We start from the raw sequence: 19,349 nt of genomic DNA, 5'->3' as shown, positions 1-19,349 counted from the left end.
AATTTGTTTGCATCTTCAAGCATATCGCTAAAATGAAATCTCCCCTAATTACTAGGATGTTTTTTCTGACATTGTCTAAATTTGTCTCTCTGCAACATCTGTCCATTGTTTCTTGTTCTACCTACTGGAATTGAGTGTAAAAAAAAAAAAAAATCTAATCCCTCTGTCACATGACAGCCTTTAAAGTGCTTAAAGATGACTACCATATAATCCCCTTTTTTCTTCCCTCCCAGTCTTCTCTGTAGATTTCAAACAGCTGTCAAATGAAATAGATTCAAGGACCATCACCATTCTGATTGACTGTCCCTGATCATTCTCCAACCTGGTGGTGTCTTTTATAAGCTGTGTGTTATAGAATTGATACAATATACCACAGGAGATCTCACTATAAAAAAGCATATAACATGTGTGCTCTGTTCTAAATACTATATTAAGCTCTGAGAATATGCCTCCTTACTCTTGGAAGTTCTACCTCTCAATGAAGTGAAAGATCATGTCATTTGTTTCTTTCATATAATACTGTTGGGTCATTTTGAGTTTATAGTCTATGAAAACGCCTAACTCTTTTTCAGAAAAATTGCTTTCTCTCTAAAATCCCTTGTCATGTACTTAAGTTTATTTTTTTTTTAAACCTAGGTATGGGGGGCAGCTAGGTAGCTCAGTGGAAACAGCACTAACCCTTAGGAGTTCAAATTTGGCCTTGAACACTTAACACTTATTAGCTGAATGACCCTGGACAAGTCACTTAATCTCAATTGCTTCACACACAAAAACAAACAAAAACCAGTGGTGTTTATTCCTCTTCAATTTTATCTTATTAATTTCAACGTAATATCTCAGCGTGTTGAGATCTTTTGTGCATCATTCTTCCTCTCCCTCTCCCCCCCAGACATGGGTCCTCATAAATGTGAAAAAGAAAATTGTCTATTTCTTGATCCCAGTCATTGGTGAAAATATTAAACACTGTCACACACAAACCCTCCCCCAAGTGCTCCATGTTAATGCCTGCTCTTTGAGTGTCCTGCCTTCCAGCTACTTCTATATCCACCTAATTAATCTCACCACACAAAACATGAGATATTTTATCAGAAATTTAGGTAAACTTATTACAACAACCCAGTGACTTCTTCCATCTCAGTAACCCTCTCAGAAAAAAAGTAAAAACAAGATTAATCTATATGACCTATTCTTACTTGAATAAATCACTGATGATTATTTAACATTTATATCTACCAATTCTTTCAAGACCTGGGATTGCAGTTGACCCTGGCCTAAGTGATCTGAATTTATCAAGGGCAAATAAGTGTTCCATTACTATTTTATGATTTCTTTTGAAAGGAAAAAAATATAATTATCATGAAAAGAACACTTATATTTCAGTTAAGGTGAAAATTTTGTTATTTTTATTATTCTCTTTTTTTCCCCACTATCATTTACCTATTAAGCATAATTATAGACCATTGTTAGGTTTTATAGATGCCAAATTTGGGTTAAGTAGGAGATTATAACATATTCAAATCAGTGTAGTGTATTTCTTATATAACTTTTATCATTAATTTTGATTTTGTGTTGATTTCAGACGAACAGAGAATGAGACGTGTATTCCTGTTAAGCAAAATTCAGATATGTGTGGTCAGTGCTACTGCTATGTTTGTGATAAACTAGCATCAAAGGTAAGGTGAGATTAAATCAAATCAAGATTGAGGTGATGAAAAAATAATTTTGTGGATTTTAGGACAGTTGTACACATAGAGTATTTTATTTGATTAGACCTTTAGTTGTATTGGAAAACTTGCTGATATATTTCATAAAAATTTTTAAGACTAATACAAGACAAATAATATATACATACAAATAATCCATAAAAGAAAAATATCAAACTTCTCTGGTATGAAGAGAGGGCCAAAAAAATTTACAAAGATTTTCTAGATTACAAAGGCACTGTACCCCTAATCCCCAGAATGAAGGGATAACTAATATCTCTTCTCTTTAAGTACATCTTAACTGTTTAAATTAATCATTCTGCTTGATGAGGTCAAGATTATAAGTTAGAATCTTCTCTAGGTCAATTAAAGCCTCTCTTTTTCATAGCCAAAAAGATCCATAACCCTTAAGATCTATCTTTCATAAGTACCTGTCTTTCCCCCTGCTCTCTTGATTTAGTCATTCAATTTGATGAATTGAATTTGATTTCAGGGATAGCCTTTAAAACAGTAATTTAAAAAAAAAAGTGCAACATAATGAAAGAATATGGAGGTACTTTTCCAGTGATCTTTTTAAAAATTCCTCAGGCCAAAATAACATGGAATCTGGAACGTGATAAACCTTATATTGAGATTCAGCTTATGGCTTATGTAATGAAGGTAAAGACAGAATCTGTCAACTTTTACCTTAAAATAGCAACATTAAAAGAAATTATGAAATATTTGCATATATGCTCAATTAATATAACTTGTAAGAAAGTTATCCCAGCTATATAAGAAAAGGCTGTCGGTTGTGAAGTGGTTTTTTTGGTTGTTTTTTGGTTTTTAGTTTTGGCTGGGGTTTTTTGGTTGTTGCTTTCTTGAAAAGCTAAGCTTTCCAAACTGTATAATGCTTCAGCACACTTGAGAAATGTTCTTCATCTGAAACCTTTTTCTGTCAGTTAGTATCACTGGAAATGACTGGCTGACAAGTGAGGACACTTGCCTGGAAGCTGTGTCAGGATTCATACCACCCCCAAAGTGCTAGTAGTTGTAGGGCACTTATCTATTTTTGGCAAGAGAATATAAATGGATCAGTATGCTTTCATTATTATACTTGGAACACTGTTCAGCACACTTACCCTATTAATGATAGATCGATTGAGTCATTTTTATACACATAAAAAAAGTACATTATGTCTTTTGGAACTAAGGTATCCCTTGTCTATAATATCTTATAAGAAATAATGGTCAATCTGTCAAGATGCTGTGTAATATGTATGAAATTCCTTGTTTTTGAAAGTTGAAGGGTTTTGTTTTGTTTTTCTAAAGTGTCAGTATTGGACGACTTCTTCTTCTTGCCATTGCAATGCCCATAACAAAAGTAAATTTTGGAAGGATCAGCGAAATTTTACTTTGACTGGTGTTCTTGTAATTTTTAACTTGGAACCTGCTGAGATAGACACAGATCTCCGTCATGGGGGTAAGCAGTTGATATTTCTACGTTGCTTTAAAGTCATTACAATTTGTTCTTCTTTTATCTTACTTGTTATTTGTCCTTAATTCTCAAAGAAGATCATCAGGGAGATGATGCCATGACATACAATTAAGTTGCATTGAAGTGAGGGAGGACTGTGCAAGGTCACCCACCCCACTTTTACTTCCTGAGCCATCTGGGTCCAATGGCCTTAAAATAATTTTATATGGCTTTTTCTTTTCTTCTGATTAAAACTTTTTTCCCCTTCTGCCATTCTCTCCCCTTCCTCCCTTATTTTATTTTAGGAGAGCTTCTGTTTAAATTTCTTCGAGAGCTTTCTATACAGTATAACAACTATCTTTCTGGAGAAATTGTTTTGAGTCTTCAGGACTGTGTGTGTCCCTCAAAACAGACACCTGGCCAATGTAGTGTCTGCAGCCGACTTCAAAATGAGGTTATATATAGGTGGGTAAAATGTTAGTGATAGCACAGTAGTAAACTTTGAGAACCAGATATGTCTCTTATAAGCAATTTTTACTTGTCTTTTAGTGACTCACTGGTATCCAAAGTAGAGAATGTGTCATGCTATGAAAAATGTTTTTTCTTTTCTCTTAAGATCTTGAATGATACTTTATATTCTAAGTATATTATGTATTCCTTTCAAAGTTTTTCTTTACAGTATTTTGTAGAATTTCTACAAACTTTTAAGAAAATAGAATAAATATTAGTACTACCATATTACTAGTTATATAATGGCTTTCTAACAGTCTCTTTGTGACATTTTCACAACTGGCTAAGGTATTTTAATGCCCAAAAGATAAATAAGAAAAGAATGTCAATTGCATTTACTGTGTTGAGAATATAAATTTTTTTAGATTACATATTTATATAATGAAAAGTCAAAAGAGCTTTCTTGCTAATTTTGTTCACAATCCCACAAAGCCCTTTATTAACAGGACTGTAAGTACAACCTGTTAATGCCTAATTGAACTGCTTTCTCTGAAAATTTCTACTGTCAGCTTTTCAGAGTTGTTTAAAATTAGAGCTAATTAGCTACTTTTATAGTAAAAGTCTAGCGAAGGATATGTAGACTTTTTTTTTTTTTTTTTTCAGCAGTTGACTGAAAAGGAGACTCAGGAGAGGTTCTAGAGCTGATTTGGTACATAGACATTAAGAATCCAATCCTATTTTCATGGTTGATGACAGAAAAAGCATTGTAGTTTTTAACCAGTTAAGAAAAAATAAGCAATGTCTCTTTGAGGAAAATTGGAAATTGGCTCTCAATGTAAGATGATTTTAGTAAAGGTCTCTTTCCTGTTTTGATCTCTGTTGATTTACTGTATCGTCTCCTTCCTTAAGTAGCAAAAATTGAGAGAAGAACTTCTAACTTTATTGTTCAGATTTTATTAGCAATAAATCTTTTTTTTTTTTTTTTTTTTTTTTTTTTTTTTTAGAAGCATTGTATCTTTAATCCTCAAAACATTACAAATTAAGTCAGGCTGGTATTAATCCCATTCTAGATGAGACTATTGATCCTCAGAAGCTAAGAGATTGATTTAAGATTATATAAATAATGAGTAAAAGTACTGAAAATTAAACTTTTGTTTTGATAGTCCACCCAACATTTTCACCAATTTTGCCTTTATAAACTCCGGATTGAAATACAGTTTTAATTTAGGATATCTCCTAAAACATGAGATAATAGAAAGGACAAACACTTAAGTATTTATTCCAGTAAATTTTTGAAAAATACACCAATTCTCTGTCTTCTGTATTGCCTACCAACTAGTTTCCAGGAGGGGAGTAGAAATGATTGACTTTAAAGCCTAATGTGGCATGAAATGTTTCCTCCTTGACAGTTGACTTAAGTTTATATATCTGTTCATGTGGATTATAGATTTACACATAAGTGAACCAACTGACCCAGCATCTTTGTCGCTTCTTGACCTTTAGGTTTAATTTGACTTATTTTAATGGCTATTGCTAAGGAATATAGATAGATTCTGTTGTCCTCATATCATTTTATAAAGTGCATAATATAAATATAAAAATGCAATCAATTAAGCATATTCTTATTTTCCTTAGGTATTCAGATGTTTTCAATTTGGTGTCTTCATTTATAAATAAAGCAGAAAAAGAGAAGCCTAAAACTGCTGCTATTATGTTGTTGGGAGCAGCCAGGGAAATAGCACTTCACAAGGATCCTGCTCAGTATGTATTGATTTTTGCATGTTGGGATCCCTTCCCTGGAAATAGAGGACGAATAACTGTCACTGCTACAAATGTATGCTGCCTGATTTCATGCTGGACCTCAAGTGCTACTGACAACTTTTTTTATTCTACCATTTTTGACTCTTATCTTATTTCCCATGCTATTTCAAATCTTTTCTTCTTTCCTTCCTCTGCACTACAGCTTTCTCTCCCTCTCACTTAAACATATTAAGAACTGAAGGCAATTAAAATCTCTACTTAGTTTCTTAGAATTTTTCAGCATAATCCATTCTTTTTTGCTTATCCCAGTCACAAAAGAAGCAATACATCTATTCTTGATTGTGGTTGTTAATCTTTGTTCCTGTGCCCTTGGTCGTATTGGTTCTTTCCAGGACCTTCATCCATTTTATTTTTTTATTTTAAGCATAAATGAGTTGCATAAGGATTTTTTTTTTTTTTTACTGTGACTAAGAACTTTCAAAGAACTAGCTTTTAGCAATATTATTTCTATAGGTGTTTTATTTTATATTTATCTTTCTACTCTAATTATCAAGATTTCCTCTTTTGTGTTTATTTTGAATTTATTTCAATTATTAAGAATTTATAAAGTGCCTACTATGTGCTTACCACTGTAAGATAAAAAGCAAAAGTGAAATAATTCTTCTCTCAAGGAATTTACATTACAGTGGGGAAGACAACATGTAAATAGGTACTATGGAATGAAAATTAACTAGGACAAAGTAATCATAGCTGTACAAATATTTACTTTTTTTTTTTTTTGGCTGAGGCAATTGGGGTCAAGTGACTTGCCCAGGGTCACACAGTTAGGAAGTGTGTCCGAGACCAGATTTGAACTCAGGTCCTCCTAACTTCAGGGCTGGTGCTCTATCCACTGTGCCACCTAGTTGCTCCAGATGTTTACATCTTTAATAAAAATTTCCCGTGTCCTTTTGCAGCAGTCACTTGTACAAGATTTGTCACTGAATTCTTAAGATTTTGACATATTCCATAATTCTTCATCAAACTAAACTCAGATCATATAAAGCTTACCCTTGACAAAGAGTACTTTTTTCTAGAGCTAACCTGAATTTCAGCCCATACATTTTCAGTTGGATTTACATCAGGTGAGGTCCCAGAACAGTGGAGCATGTTTATCACCATTTCTTGGATAATTTTTCCAGTCTTCAGTATTTCAGTCTTTGTATTGTCTCACCTATGACGAGTATTTTTTTTTTTCTTTTTAGCAATGGTTAATGGGTATTTTTAAATTATCTTCTCACTTTGAACTCTCAAGAAGTCTCCACTGCACTGTAGAGGAATCAATAAGGTCATTGCTTATTTTCCAAGAACTAATTACTGTTTTCTACAGTAGTTCAACACTACTCATTTTCAACTACACTTCACACATGTAGTACAACTGAATCTGTTTTTCATTGCGAGTCTGAATGATCTTTACTGTACTTGACATCAGGGGCAGCTAGATAGCATAAATAGAGCACCAGCACTAGAATCAGGAGGACCCAAGTTCAAATGTGTCCTCAGACGCTTAATACTTACTGTTTGACCTTGAGCAAGTTACTTAATCCCGATTGCCTTCTTTAAAAAAAAAAAAAGAAAAAGAAAGAAAGAAAAGAAAAATACTTGACTTCTATATACCTAAAGTATTCTTTAAGAACTACAGTTTTTATATATTTCCTTAGAATAATATCCGTTCTTAAAGGCTACAGAATAAAAAAAATGCAACAAAAGAGCAAGGAAATGTGTGCAACACTAAATTTGTTAGCACTCCATTGACAGTAGTAATAAAAGTAGGGAAACCAATTAAATTAAGTTTCATCTGGTCAAGGCAAGATATTCTTAGCTTAAAGTCAGTAAAAGCACATGATAATAAACATTGATTTAAAACAATAAAGCAATATTTTCTTGTTTTTAAATTTGTGAATAACTGTTACTATTTCTAATCTTAAAAGGAAAAATAGGGTACATAATAAATGTTTGCAGTTTTACACGCAGTCCTCTTTAATTGTTTTATTTTGTATATGGAAGTGTTAGTTTTATTGTAATAAGTTCAATTTTTTAAAAATAAGCCATATCAAATTTTTTCTTTGTTCCAAGTAATTCATACACAGATATCAATGTACAAAGCAGATATATTGTAACCTTTTCAGGATAGACACTAGTAGCGAGAAAGACCCCATGCAGAAAGTGGCAGACATTATTTAAATTGCATAGTTGGTTCATTAAGTTTCTTGTTCTGTTTTGATAATGTATATTCTTAGGATACATTTTTTTCCCTTTGTTTTTTCTACCCCTCTTTCCAGCTTTTATGCCTTCTGCTTTCTGGCTTTCAGCTTCATCATTCAATTAAAATTCCTCACTCCAAAATTATTAGTAATATTAATGATTTCTTCAGCAACAAAGGACCTTTTCTTTGTCATGCTTTGTAGCTTCTCTCTCTAGGTTTCTGTAACACTTCTCTTTGTGTCCTTTGATGAATTTTTATCATTTTGTCATTTTTGTGGATTTTGTCATACCTGCTAACTACATTTATCTCCCAAAGGTCTCTCTTGAACTTTCATTTCACTATATTGTTTCACTTGTTGACCTCATCAGCTCAATATTTCCCAAAAATCCATTCCTTCTCTCCCAAGTTAGATCACGAATGTCCAACTGCCTCTTGGACTGCTCAAACTACATGTCCTATGAGCATCTCAAACTCATCATGTCTACAATAGAATCTATTATTAATGTTTGTTGAATTGAATTTGAAGACCTAGGAAATTAAAAATCGAAAATTGTATTCCAAAATAGATAGAGAATCATTGGATGTCCTTCTCACAAAACTGCTTCCTTTATAGTATTTATTGTAAACATTTGCGTGTCAGAGTGAGGTTTAATTGGGGCAACTCTGAATCTGGTTTGGCTCTCTGAACTGGCCAGATGACAGAACCTGTGGTCCAGGTACAGAGCTGTAAGAGTTCTAAGATTAGTAGCTTCTAGAAAGTAGCTTCTTTCCATTGAGAATTCATACACATCACATGATTTTATTGGGATGTGGAGGAAAAGAGCATCAGCTTTGTCAAAGACAACACACTGAACCACTGTACTAACCCCAGACAAATCATCTCACCTCTATAAACCTCAGTTGTAAAACGAGGACAAATAATTGACCCACTTCACAGGTTTTTGCGAAAATACATTGAAAAGTTTTGTATCAATATGAGTTGCTAGTGAATTCATTCTTGTCATCAAACAGTAAGATTTGGCATGACATTATTGAGCATTGTTTAAAAGAAATGAAAGTTGATCTATGTGCTTTTGGTTAGTGTTTAACATAGATTGTATAGGGTCCATCCTTCAATCATGATTATGAACAATTAAGACAAGTAATAGTTATGATGTAAATAAGTGAAGTGCCTGGAGGTATTGAATGAAAAGGGGTTTCTGGTAAACATGAGAAAACTCAGTCTTGTGCTGGGCTTTTCAAGTTTCCGATATTCAGCAGAATTTCTTGATTGAGATATCAGTAATCTGTAGATACTGCTTTTAAGTCAGTATGATTAACATGATTAACAGTTAACAGTCAGTATGATTAACAGCGTGATTTTTAACGTTTGTTTTAGGCCCTGGCAAAATCTTGGACCATCTGAGTCTTTGAAATTGGCTGTACCTTTTCTCATGTCAAGGTAAGTTAGTTATTCTGATGTAGGAATAAAAAACATACATTCTGTACCTTCTAGTTCCTTATTTAGTTTCCCAGCATTTTTTCTGATGCTTGAATTAATGTTAATACTACAGAAACATTTAGCTTTTGGCTTGGTTTGAAGATAGTGTTCCCGATTATAAATGATTACTTAAAAATAAATCTATTTAGATTTGCTGTGACTAAAATTTTCATTTCAATGATTAAATTAAAATTTTATTTTATTTCAAAATTTCAAATGGACATTTATCCTAATAAGTGATAAAATATAAAATACATTATTACCTTAATGAATATTGATGGAAAATTTTAATAAAATACTAGCAGAGAGATTATAGTAATGTAATATTACAGTAATATGCTGTGACCAAGTAGGATTTATACTAAGAATGCAGAGCTGGTTCAGTATCAGGAAAACTATTGGCATAATTGACCATATCAATAACAAAGCTAATAGAAATGAAATTATCAATACATGCAGAAAAAGCTTTTTACAAAATATAGCATCCATTTCTATTAAAAACACTAGACACCATAGGAATAAATGGAGAATTTTCCTTAAAATGATAAATAGCATCTATCTAAAGGCATCAGCAAGGATTATGTAATGGGGATATATTAGAAGCATTCATAATAAGGGGTGAAACAAGGATATCCTTTATCACTACTGTTATTTAATATTGTACTAGAAATATTAGCTTTAGCAATAAGAGAAGAAAAAGAAATTAAGAGTGGGCAATGAGAAAGCAAAACTCATTCTTTGCAGGTGATATAGGTAGAGAATCACCTAAAAACTACTTGAAGTAACAACTACAGTGCTGTTGCAGGATATAAAATAAATCATTGATATTTCTATGTTACCCAGCAGCAAGAGACAGAAAGAGAAATTCCATTTAAAATAATTATGTTATTTTTACTATATGAACACTATTACAAAATTGCTTTTCACAGATATTAAATCAGATCTAAACAATTGGGAAAATATTAATTGCTCATAGGTAGACTGAGCTAATGTAATAAAAATGACAAATATACCAATCAAACTGCCAAAAAATTATTTTTAGAGCTAGAAAAAATAATTTAAAAATTAATCTGGAAGATGAAAGTCAAGAATATCAAGAGAATTAATTGGGCAGTGGGGGAGTATGAAGAGATGCAAAGAACAATGACCTAGCCATACCAGACCTAAAACTGCAACAATCATCAAAATCATTTGGTTCTGGTTAAGAAATAAAAAAGTGGATAAGTGAAGTAAGTTGCGTACATAAGATACAATAATCAATGACTATGTTAATCTATTGTTTGCTTAAACTCAAAGGCATTTCTGGGATAAGAACTCACTATTTAACAAAAATTTCTGGGAAAACTGAAAAATATTATGGCAGAAACTAAGCACCAACCAACATCTCACCCCCAAGATAAGGTCAAAATAAATTCATGATTTAGACATAAAGGGTATACTATAAGCAAATTAGGAGAGCAAACGATAGTTTACTTATCAGATCCCTGAAGAAGAAAGGAATTTATGACCAAATAAGAAACAAAATACATCATTACCCATTTACCTCATATAAGCTTATTCTTGATAATTCCATTCTAAAAGTAAAATTATAGTAACATTTTCCAATTATAAGAACCATTTGTTAAAATTAACAAATTTGAATGAATTTAAATGAGGCAAAGTTTTGGCACTGGTCAGTTTTTCCCTTAATTTCTGCTTATAGCTAACTGCTTCCCCATGTCTCATATGTGCATATATTTTTCATATCCAGCTTACCCCAGCCTTTAGCTTTATTTCTTCATTTGAATCACTTATTCTCTTGGATTAAGCAATTCTTCCTAATTTTATTTTACCAAATAGCTTTCCATTTCCTTTTCTCTAATATGCTTCCTTTCCAATAGAATTAGGAGTTTAATAGAAGCGGTTCATTTTCAGAACCATTCATGTCAAATAAAATTAAAGTCTCAAATTTGTCCATTTGCCTTCCCATGTGAAAACTTAGAATTATGAATTTTTTAAATTTGCTATCTTTTGTGTTTAATTCAGTTCATTTTCAGATATATCCATCCTTCCCCTTGTCAGAAGGCAACTGTTATAGGATGAGAGAGAAGGAGGCAGTTCAAGACAAAACAACTTACCAACTAAGGCTAACCATTTTTGCAATGTTTCACATCTGTCCCCTCCCACCTCTGCAAAGAAACAAGATACATTTAGCATTAGTTCATAGAAGTCTTTCCATGCTTCTCTGTATTTATAACTAAAAATTCTTTTAAAATCTTTGGTAATCAATAGCAGTAACTGATAGCTCTATTCTTTACAATATGTGTGTATTATCTATGAATATTAAATGACATGTTCATGTGAATGAATATCTCATTTTCCTTAGCTCTTTTTCACTTCTAGCTAGAGATCATTATGTAGAGGATAGCTATAGGAAACCCTCTTTAACTTGTGGTTTTGTGAACAATTCAAGGTTTATTAAGTGAACTGCTTACAAACTCATGTAATCATATTATAGACCCAAAGCCATCTCTCCTTACTGCTTTGTACTTTGATCCTTAACTAATACAGTTGAGTAATTCAAGCAGCACTTAGGCTATAATCTCCCTCACTAACACCTTGTGGTCTAGCTTAATGGAGGGAGAAGGATTTACTTATTTCTATTTAGAACATGTTATTGCCTCTAAGGAAAGAGATCCCCGTTCCACTTGTTCCTCTTTTGTAATAGCTTTCTTTTTATTCTCTAATACTAACATTTTGCATATACTTAGAAAAGTAATATTTTCTGCTGCTTCTTAGTTTGATTAAATAATTTCTTTCTTAAATCTAGGATTACCAAAAACCTCCAAAGGATGCTTGTACTCAGTGATTTTCCTAAACAACTTTATGAAAAATTCATTGGCTTTTTCCAGACAATTCCTCTTCCCCCTTATTGTTTTAAGTTCACAAATTGGTAAGTATGTCATTTCAGTTATAAATTTTTATATCTGATAATTTGGAAATGCTGAAAAAGTGGCTCAGATTGGTGTCCAGAAAGTTCATATCCTGCCTTGAATACTTCCTATGTTTGTGACCCTGTATAAGTGACTATACTACTCTCAATGTTTTCTCATCTGTAAAATGGTGACAGTAATAGCACCTATATAACAAGATTGTTGTGAAAATTTCATGATTGTGTAAAATGTTTCACAAATAACAAAGCACTATTTACATGTGAATTATGATTATTAGTATTTCATAGCATGGAGCTTTAACAAATAGAAGTTAGTAGATAAAACTTAAGACACAGATGTTAAAATATAGTATATATCTTTCTAACTATGTAACCCTGGGCAAATCCTTGAACCCCAATTGCCTCAGGGGGAAAAAAGTAGTATATATTAAAAATAACATCTGTGGTTTTTACCTCTCTAAGTGCTGTCACAGCCTGAATCTGACCAATGAAATATTTTAGGCAGCCTAAAGTAATCTTTCATTCAATCTATATTCTCTGCAAAGGTAATCCAACTTAATGCTTCTGTGGCATTCCATATGCACTTCAACCTATGATCTCTGGAGAATATTGGAATCTCCCGGGTCCCTCCCTGAATCTGCTATTCCTTACACAAATAACTGCCAACACCCCTAGTGTTTCCAAATGCTTCTTGTTTGGGGGTTTCTTGTGCCAAGGGAGTGGCTGCTACTATTCAGTGAATTGCAAATCGAGCAGAGCTAACTAGCTAGAGAACTAGAGTGGATGAAAATGTGTGGATGCAGGAGATGGACAAGAAAAATAAGAGTTGCAAATTGTGCTACGGAAGGTCTGACTTTTTTTTTTTTTTTTTTTTTTTTTTGCTGAGGCAATTAGGGTTAAGTGACTTGCTCAGAGTCACACAGCTAGGAAGTGTTACGTGTCTGAGGTCAGATTTGAACTCTGGTCCTCCTGACTTCAGGACTGGTGGTCCACCCACTGCACCACCTAGCTGCCCCACTCTTTTTCTTTATATCAACCAGAAATGGGTCTGAGATCCCATCAGAAGAAATAGAGAAGTTCACAGGAGAGGGTAGACTTAAGGTAATGAGTTCAGTTTTTTACATGTTGCATTTGAGAAGCATCCGAGTGAGACATCCAAATAGATTCCATTAGACAGGTATAAATACAGGAGGGAGTGCTAAAGACAAATTTAGGGGGCATTTTCAAGGAATCCCTAATTAAAGCAGTGGAATTGATTGAGCTCACCAAAAAGAAAAGGGAAAGAAAAGAACCTTATAGAACATGTACACTAAAGTGGTAAGGAGAGGATAGCTGAGGCTGCAAAGAATCAAGGGGTAATAATTATTCAGAGTTAGAATATTCAATCATCCATAGCATATTATTTCCTTGGCATTGTTTTGCACAGAATATTTTCTAGATTAGCAGTCTAGAAAATTATTTGTTATGTGTATATATTTAAGAAGAAGAGTTTAATTTCTCTTGCTTTTTGTTTTGATATACAACTCAGAAAAGGTGAAGTTGAAAGAGAAAGTACAGAAAATTACTCTACTAAAAATAGGAATCTAAAACTAATAAAAATTTATTTTGGAGATTTTTTTCAAGGCTCCATAATTTAAGAGGAAGAAAATAAAAGAAGGGAAAAAAAATCACAGTCTTTGTGATCCTTACCAAGTGAGCATGCTTCTATAAGCAATATCACTATTTTTCTATATACATGTTGGTTCTCTGTGAAAATATTTAGGTTCTAAAATAAGGAAAGAATCATTCAGTTTGTATCATTTTAACCAATTTTCAGCCTGAATGTTCCATCATGGGATCACAGATTACTAACTACGGTTTTAAAAGGCCAGAACATTACTGGTGAACAAAAAAAGAATGGAAAGAAGGAATTCCTCTGGGAAGTTCTTAATGTGATAAAGGCTAGAACTGAAAAAATGGAAAGTATGGGACGGTAAGTGCCTAACCATTCTTTATATCTATGGGGATTAACTCCTAAGTTGTGTGTCACTTAGGAAATACAGTGTTTTATTTAGAGAGGATAGATTGCAAATCTAAGAAATAAATAAAAGTGAGGTACTATTTAAGCAAATGAAATCTTATTTTATTGTTTCTTTTCTCTTCTGCCTCCAACTCATTCTAGAATTAAATCATTTGTGTTCTGCTGAGAATAAAATCTCACCGAGAAAGACATTGATTTCTTGATGTATTTTCTTCTATTGTTTAAAAGCAGTAAAAGAGTGTATGAATTCCATCATGTGCCTTGTTTTAAAATGTTCCTTTACTATATAGTACTTTGTGTTCAGATTGTCAAGGGATATAAAAATTGTACAGTAGTGATGCTAATAGCAAAGTCGACTAAATTTAGGATTAGCCGAACTAAATAAGGATTAATTGGATTTGCAGGAAGAAAAAAACAATATTCAGAGAAAATTAATAGGCATTTATATGACATAGGAAATTCAGATTCTGAAAGAAGTGATTGCAATAGGCTAGAGTGGGGTCCTCAAACTTTTTAAATAGGGGGCCAGTTCACTGTCCCTCAGACTGTTGGAGGGCTGGACCATAGTAAAAACAAAAACTTTGTTTTGTGGGCCTTTAAATAAAGAAACTTCATAGCCCTGGGTGAGGAGGATAATCGTCCTCAGCTGCCACATCTGGCCCGCAACCGTAGTTTGAGGACCCCTGGGCTAGACCCTTTTGGGGGAAGGAGTCTCATGGATGACCCCCATTTATAGTTTTCAAATCATTATTTTAGTAATCAAAGGAATTTCATTTGGAGGCTAATTAAAACTAAGGTATTAACTTTTCCCATTCAATTTCATGGATCCCTGAAATCAGTCTTTGGACCCTAAGTTAGGAACCCCTGTTCTAATGAGAATTTGTACTGAAATAAGAGGTAGTCTGCCTAAAGGAGCTCCCCTAAAGTTAGTAAAGACCTAATAAGCCAGTTTTTACATTCTGTCATTCATCTCTAGTTTTTGTTGTCATCACTCAAGAAGGAGTTCTTCAAATATATTTCCTTTCCCTATTTTTTGTTTTCTACATTGTGAGTCCCTAAAATCTTCCTTTTGCTTCTTCCCACCCACAACAGCCTTCATTTATCTCAGTTCATCATAGTTTTTTAACATTTTAAAAATGTTGAATTTATTTATTTATTTATTTATTTTATAGCCTTTTATTTACAGGTTATATGTATGGGTAACTTTACAGCATTAACAATCGCCAAACCTCTTGTTCCAATTTTTCACCTCTTACCCCCCACCCCCTCCCCCAGATAGCAGGATGACCAGTAGATGTTAAATATATTAAAATATAAATTAAATACACAATAAGTATACATGACCAAACTGTTATTTTGCTGTACAAAAAGAATCAGACTTGAAATATTGTACAATTAGCTTGTGAAGGAAATCAAAAATGCAGGTGGGCATAAATATAGGGATTGGAAATTCAATGTAATGGTTTTTAGTCATCTCCCAGAGTTCTTTCTCTGGGCATAGCTAGTTCAGTTCATTACTGCTCCATTAGAAATGATTTGGTTGATCTCGTTGCTGAGGATGGCCAGGTCCATCAGAACTGGTCATCATATAGTATTGTTGTTGAAGTATATAATGATCTCCTGGTCCTGCTCATTTCACTCAGCATCAGTTCGTGTAAGTCTCTCCAGGCCTTTCTGAAATCATCCTGTTGGTCATTTCTTACAGAACAGTAATATTCCATAATTTTCATATACCACAATTTATTCAGCCATTCTCCAACTGATGGACATCCATTCAGTTTCCAGTTTCTAGCCACTACAAAAAGGGCTGCCACAAACATTCGTGCACATACAGGTCCCTTTCCCTTCTTTATAATCTCTTTGGGATATAATCCCAGTAGTAACACTGCTGGATCAAAGGGTATGCACAGTTTGATAACTTTTTGAGCATAGTTCCAAACTACTCTCCAGAATGGTTGGATTCGTTCACAACTCCACCAACAATGCATCAATGTCCCAGTTTTCCCACATCCCCTCCAACAATCATCATCATTTTTTCCTGTCATCTTAGCCAATCTGACAGGTGTGTAGTGGTATCTTAGAGTTGTCTTAATTTGCATTTCTCTGATTAATAATGACTTGGAGCATCTTTTCATATGACTAGAAATAGTTTCAATTTCTTCATCTGAGAATTGTCTGTTCATATCCTTTGACCTAAAAATGTTGAATTTAACAAAAACCAAATAAAATGGGTATTTCATTATATAGACTAAAACAGAAGAAAAAGGATTGTACAAGAGACAATCTACAACTTTTGCATCATGTACATAACAAATTCAATATTGTAATTCGGCTTGCTTCATCATTCGTCTTGTGGAATTTTGAATGGTCATTGCATTATTCAGAGTTAATTTAAGTCTTTCAAAATAGTGTCTTTATGTTACCATATAATAAATTGATCTATAGTTTGCTCTTCCCTCTGTATCAGTTGACACAAGTGTTCCAGATTCCTTTTAAAGTCTCTTTTGTCACTTCTTATAGCACAATGATATTCCTTTGCTTTTATATATTCAGCCATCGCCCTGCCTGTATGAATACCTCCTTCGTTTCCACTTCACCACTATAAAGAGCTGTTATAAATGTTTTTGCGTATGAGGATACTTTTTCTCCTTTCTTTGATTTCTTTCTTACCTAAGGGGAGAGATGTTCTTAATGAAAAAAACTAACCTGACTCTCCCACCAATTTTAATTCCTATTTTTGGCAGCAAATATGTCTGAGAAAGATGGCTTCCAAGGTTTCCCCTTTTTCTGCACAGGAAAACTTTCATCTCTAATGGGTTAAGAACATTTCCCATAATTCCTTGGGCAGAGAGTGGTGAGGAAACAAAGTATTATCTGTTACTTTCTCTCACTACCCCTACCCCCACCCCCAATCTCTGCAATATGAACCATTTAGAGGGTGATAGAGGGAGAAAAGGGATCACTCTTAGGGCTGACTTTAGGCCTATTCTCATAGAAAAGACCTTGCTCTTAATTTTGACAGAACTTGAGAGTAGGCCTAGGTGTCCATGAGGTCATAAGGAGCTGCACAGCAAACTGGAGGACAGAGTTACAAGAGTCTCTTTTATGGTTTGAATTTTTTAAACTCTTTTAACTATGCCATCCTTCAGATTCTACAGCATGTAAAAACTATTGTTTGTTCATGCTCTTTTAACAAAAACCTATAGCAGGCTGAATTTGGCTCAAAGCCATATTTTACTGATCCTTTCTCTTTTATATAGTAAACAGACAGTTTTTATTCAATATTTAATATGTTGGAGTATCTTCCATCTGTGAAATGGGTCCAGCAAGTAATTAACAAAGAAATAGACTAGGCCCAATCCCAGGAATTTACTTAATATCCCTTAAGCTTATAAAGAGGGATCCTCTCCTATTCACAAACTCTTGGATGTTACACTTTATCTTTATACCCCCGAGGCCAAGGTATATCTATTTTCTTTGCTTACCTTTTTCCATCTCTAGAGGAACAAAGTTGGGCCCCAGGCCAATCCATCTGTCTCAATAACTGGATCCTGATCTGCTGGGCTTCCATTATAGAAAACCTGATTATGTCCTTCCTATAAAATCCCATAAATTATTTTCATGCCACCATATATAGCCATATATTAGAACCTTTTTCAGTCTCAAAACTCTGTTTTCCCAACTTCAAGAAGACATAGTTCTTCCTGACAGTTTTTTGGCCTCTTTTCTGTCACATAAAGATACCATTTTAAAAACAATCAAAAACGAACCTTCCATTGCTTTATAATTGCATAATCCTTTTGAAGTGTATATTCTTGAAATATTAAGACTATTAACTATATAAGGTGTACTATATGAAGTACAAAGGAGTATCGTTCTTGCATTTTGAGAGCATTAAGTCTAACTAGAGTAATAATGCATATTAGACATGAGTTAAATAAAATTAGACTGGCACTGAAAATAAACTTGAGAATGGAACAAGCTACTAAGGGGAGAGAATCGATATTTTCAGATAGAAACAGGTTAGCTATTTGCCAAAGGTCATCTAAATGAAATTAATATTTGAGGTAGGAATTGAACTAGATGGTCTTTAGTCTTCTCTGCAGTAATGAGATTCTATTGGTGATAGAGAAAATAAATGTTATAAGAGTTCTGAAGAGGGAAGAAAAGAGAGAATTAAGACCACCACTGGTGATGGCAGTTAAAAAGTTCATCCACACAGAATAAGATATGAGCTGAGCCTCAAAGAATATGTATGAGATTTTGAGAGTTGATGTAGAGGGAAGAAAAGAATGTTTTTGGCCTAGGTTTTAGGGCAGAAATGCATACATTAATAAGTTCAAGATGTATTTGGGAGACACTAAAAGATAGTCTAGTTGGAGCTGAGAGGTTCATGTAATACAGTCTAGGATTTAGTGCTGGCAGTATCACCTAAATTATAGGTTATCTGACCTAACCAATAACATTTTTAAAAGAATACAGACTCAGAAGAGAAAACAGATTATCCATGGTCACACAGGTAATAAATAAATGGCAAAGCCAGGGTAAAACCCTGTAACTCCAGGTATTATGTTCTTGCCACACTACGTACCATTCTGCTTAAGAATGGACTATAGAGGTGTTAGGATAACTGGCTAAAGAATTGAGACTTGATCCTTTTAGCAATAGGAAACCCAAGTGAAGATTTTCAAGAATGACCTGAAAACAGCAGGATTTAGGAAAAATCAAAGTGGCAAATTTATACAGACTAAATTGAGAAGAGAAAATTGGGCTCCAAGAATCTAGGTTTCTGAAGAATCGAGAACCAGAATTCAGATGGTAATGGAGATATAATGACAGGTTCTTCCCCCATATGATCCCACAATCCAAAGATGATAATATATAGTCAAAAAATAAGACTTTTTTTCACTACAAATATTAAAGATCCTAAATTATGTTTTGACACAGTTTTGGAGAGGGGGTTATATTTTTGCCACAGTACTAATCAGCATTTCTTCTTTGATAGAACCAGTTTACTATTATTTCATTCATTTTCACCTAAATGAATTTTTATATCTTCCCTTTCCATCATCCCAAATCTGTAATATCCCTGAAGGCAGAGACTCTTATTTCTTAATTAATAGGAATTAATTCTTTATCTTTTGGAAAGAACATTAAATTTGGGAGGGTGAGGATTGGTAGCATGTGAAGCAGAGAACATTTAAGTGGGCAGATATTTTAAGTGTCTTGTCTATTCTGAAAGAGACCTTTTCAAAACAATTCATCAAAAGTAAAATTAGAAGGCTTTTAAATGTTAGTGTAT

General features: G+C 33.4%; 1 protein-coding gene across 3 annotated transcripts in view; it reads left to right on the top strand.

Annotated features, from left to right (window-relative positions):
- The window catches only part of LOC105749540, a 58,189-nt gene that overhangs the window by 17,026 nt on the left and 21,814 nt on the right, over positions 1–19,349 (top strand). For all 3 annotated transcript variants that reach the window (XM_031945745.1, XM_031945744.1, XM_031945743.1), the window contains 7 exons: positions 1,580–1,673; positions 3,015–3,165; positions 3,465–3,624; positions 5,245–5,370; positions 8,994–9,056; positions 11,905–12,027; positions 13,844–13,999. In XM_031945745.1, the coding sequence (XP_031801605.1) occupies positions 1,580–1,673; positions 3,015–3,165; positions 3,465–3,624; positions 5,245–5,370; positions 8,994–9,056; positions 11,905–12,027; positions 13,844–13,999 (873 nt within the window). The remainder of the gene's footprint in view (positions 1–1,579; positions 1,674–3,014; positions 3,166–3,464; positions 3,625–5,244; positions 5,371–8,993; positions 9,057–11,904; positions 12,028–13,843; positions 14,000–19,349) is intronic.

This window comes from Sarcophilus harrisii, chromosome 1, assembly GCF_902635505.1.
Source record: "Sarcophilus harrisii chromosome 1, mSarHar1.11, whole genome shotgun sequence".
Lineage (NCBI taxonomy): Eukaryota > Metazoa > Chordata > Mammalia > Dasyuromorphia > Dasyuridae > Sarcophilus > Sarcophilus harrisii.
Note: the sequence above shows the minus strand (reverse complement) of the source record. Positions and strands in the feature narration are given on the sequence as shown.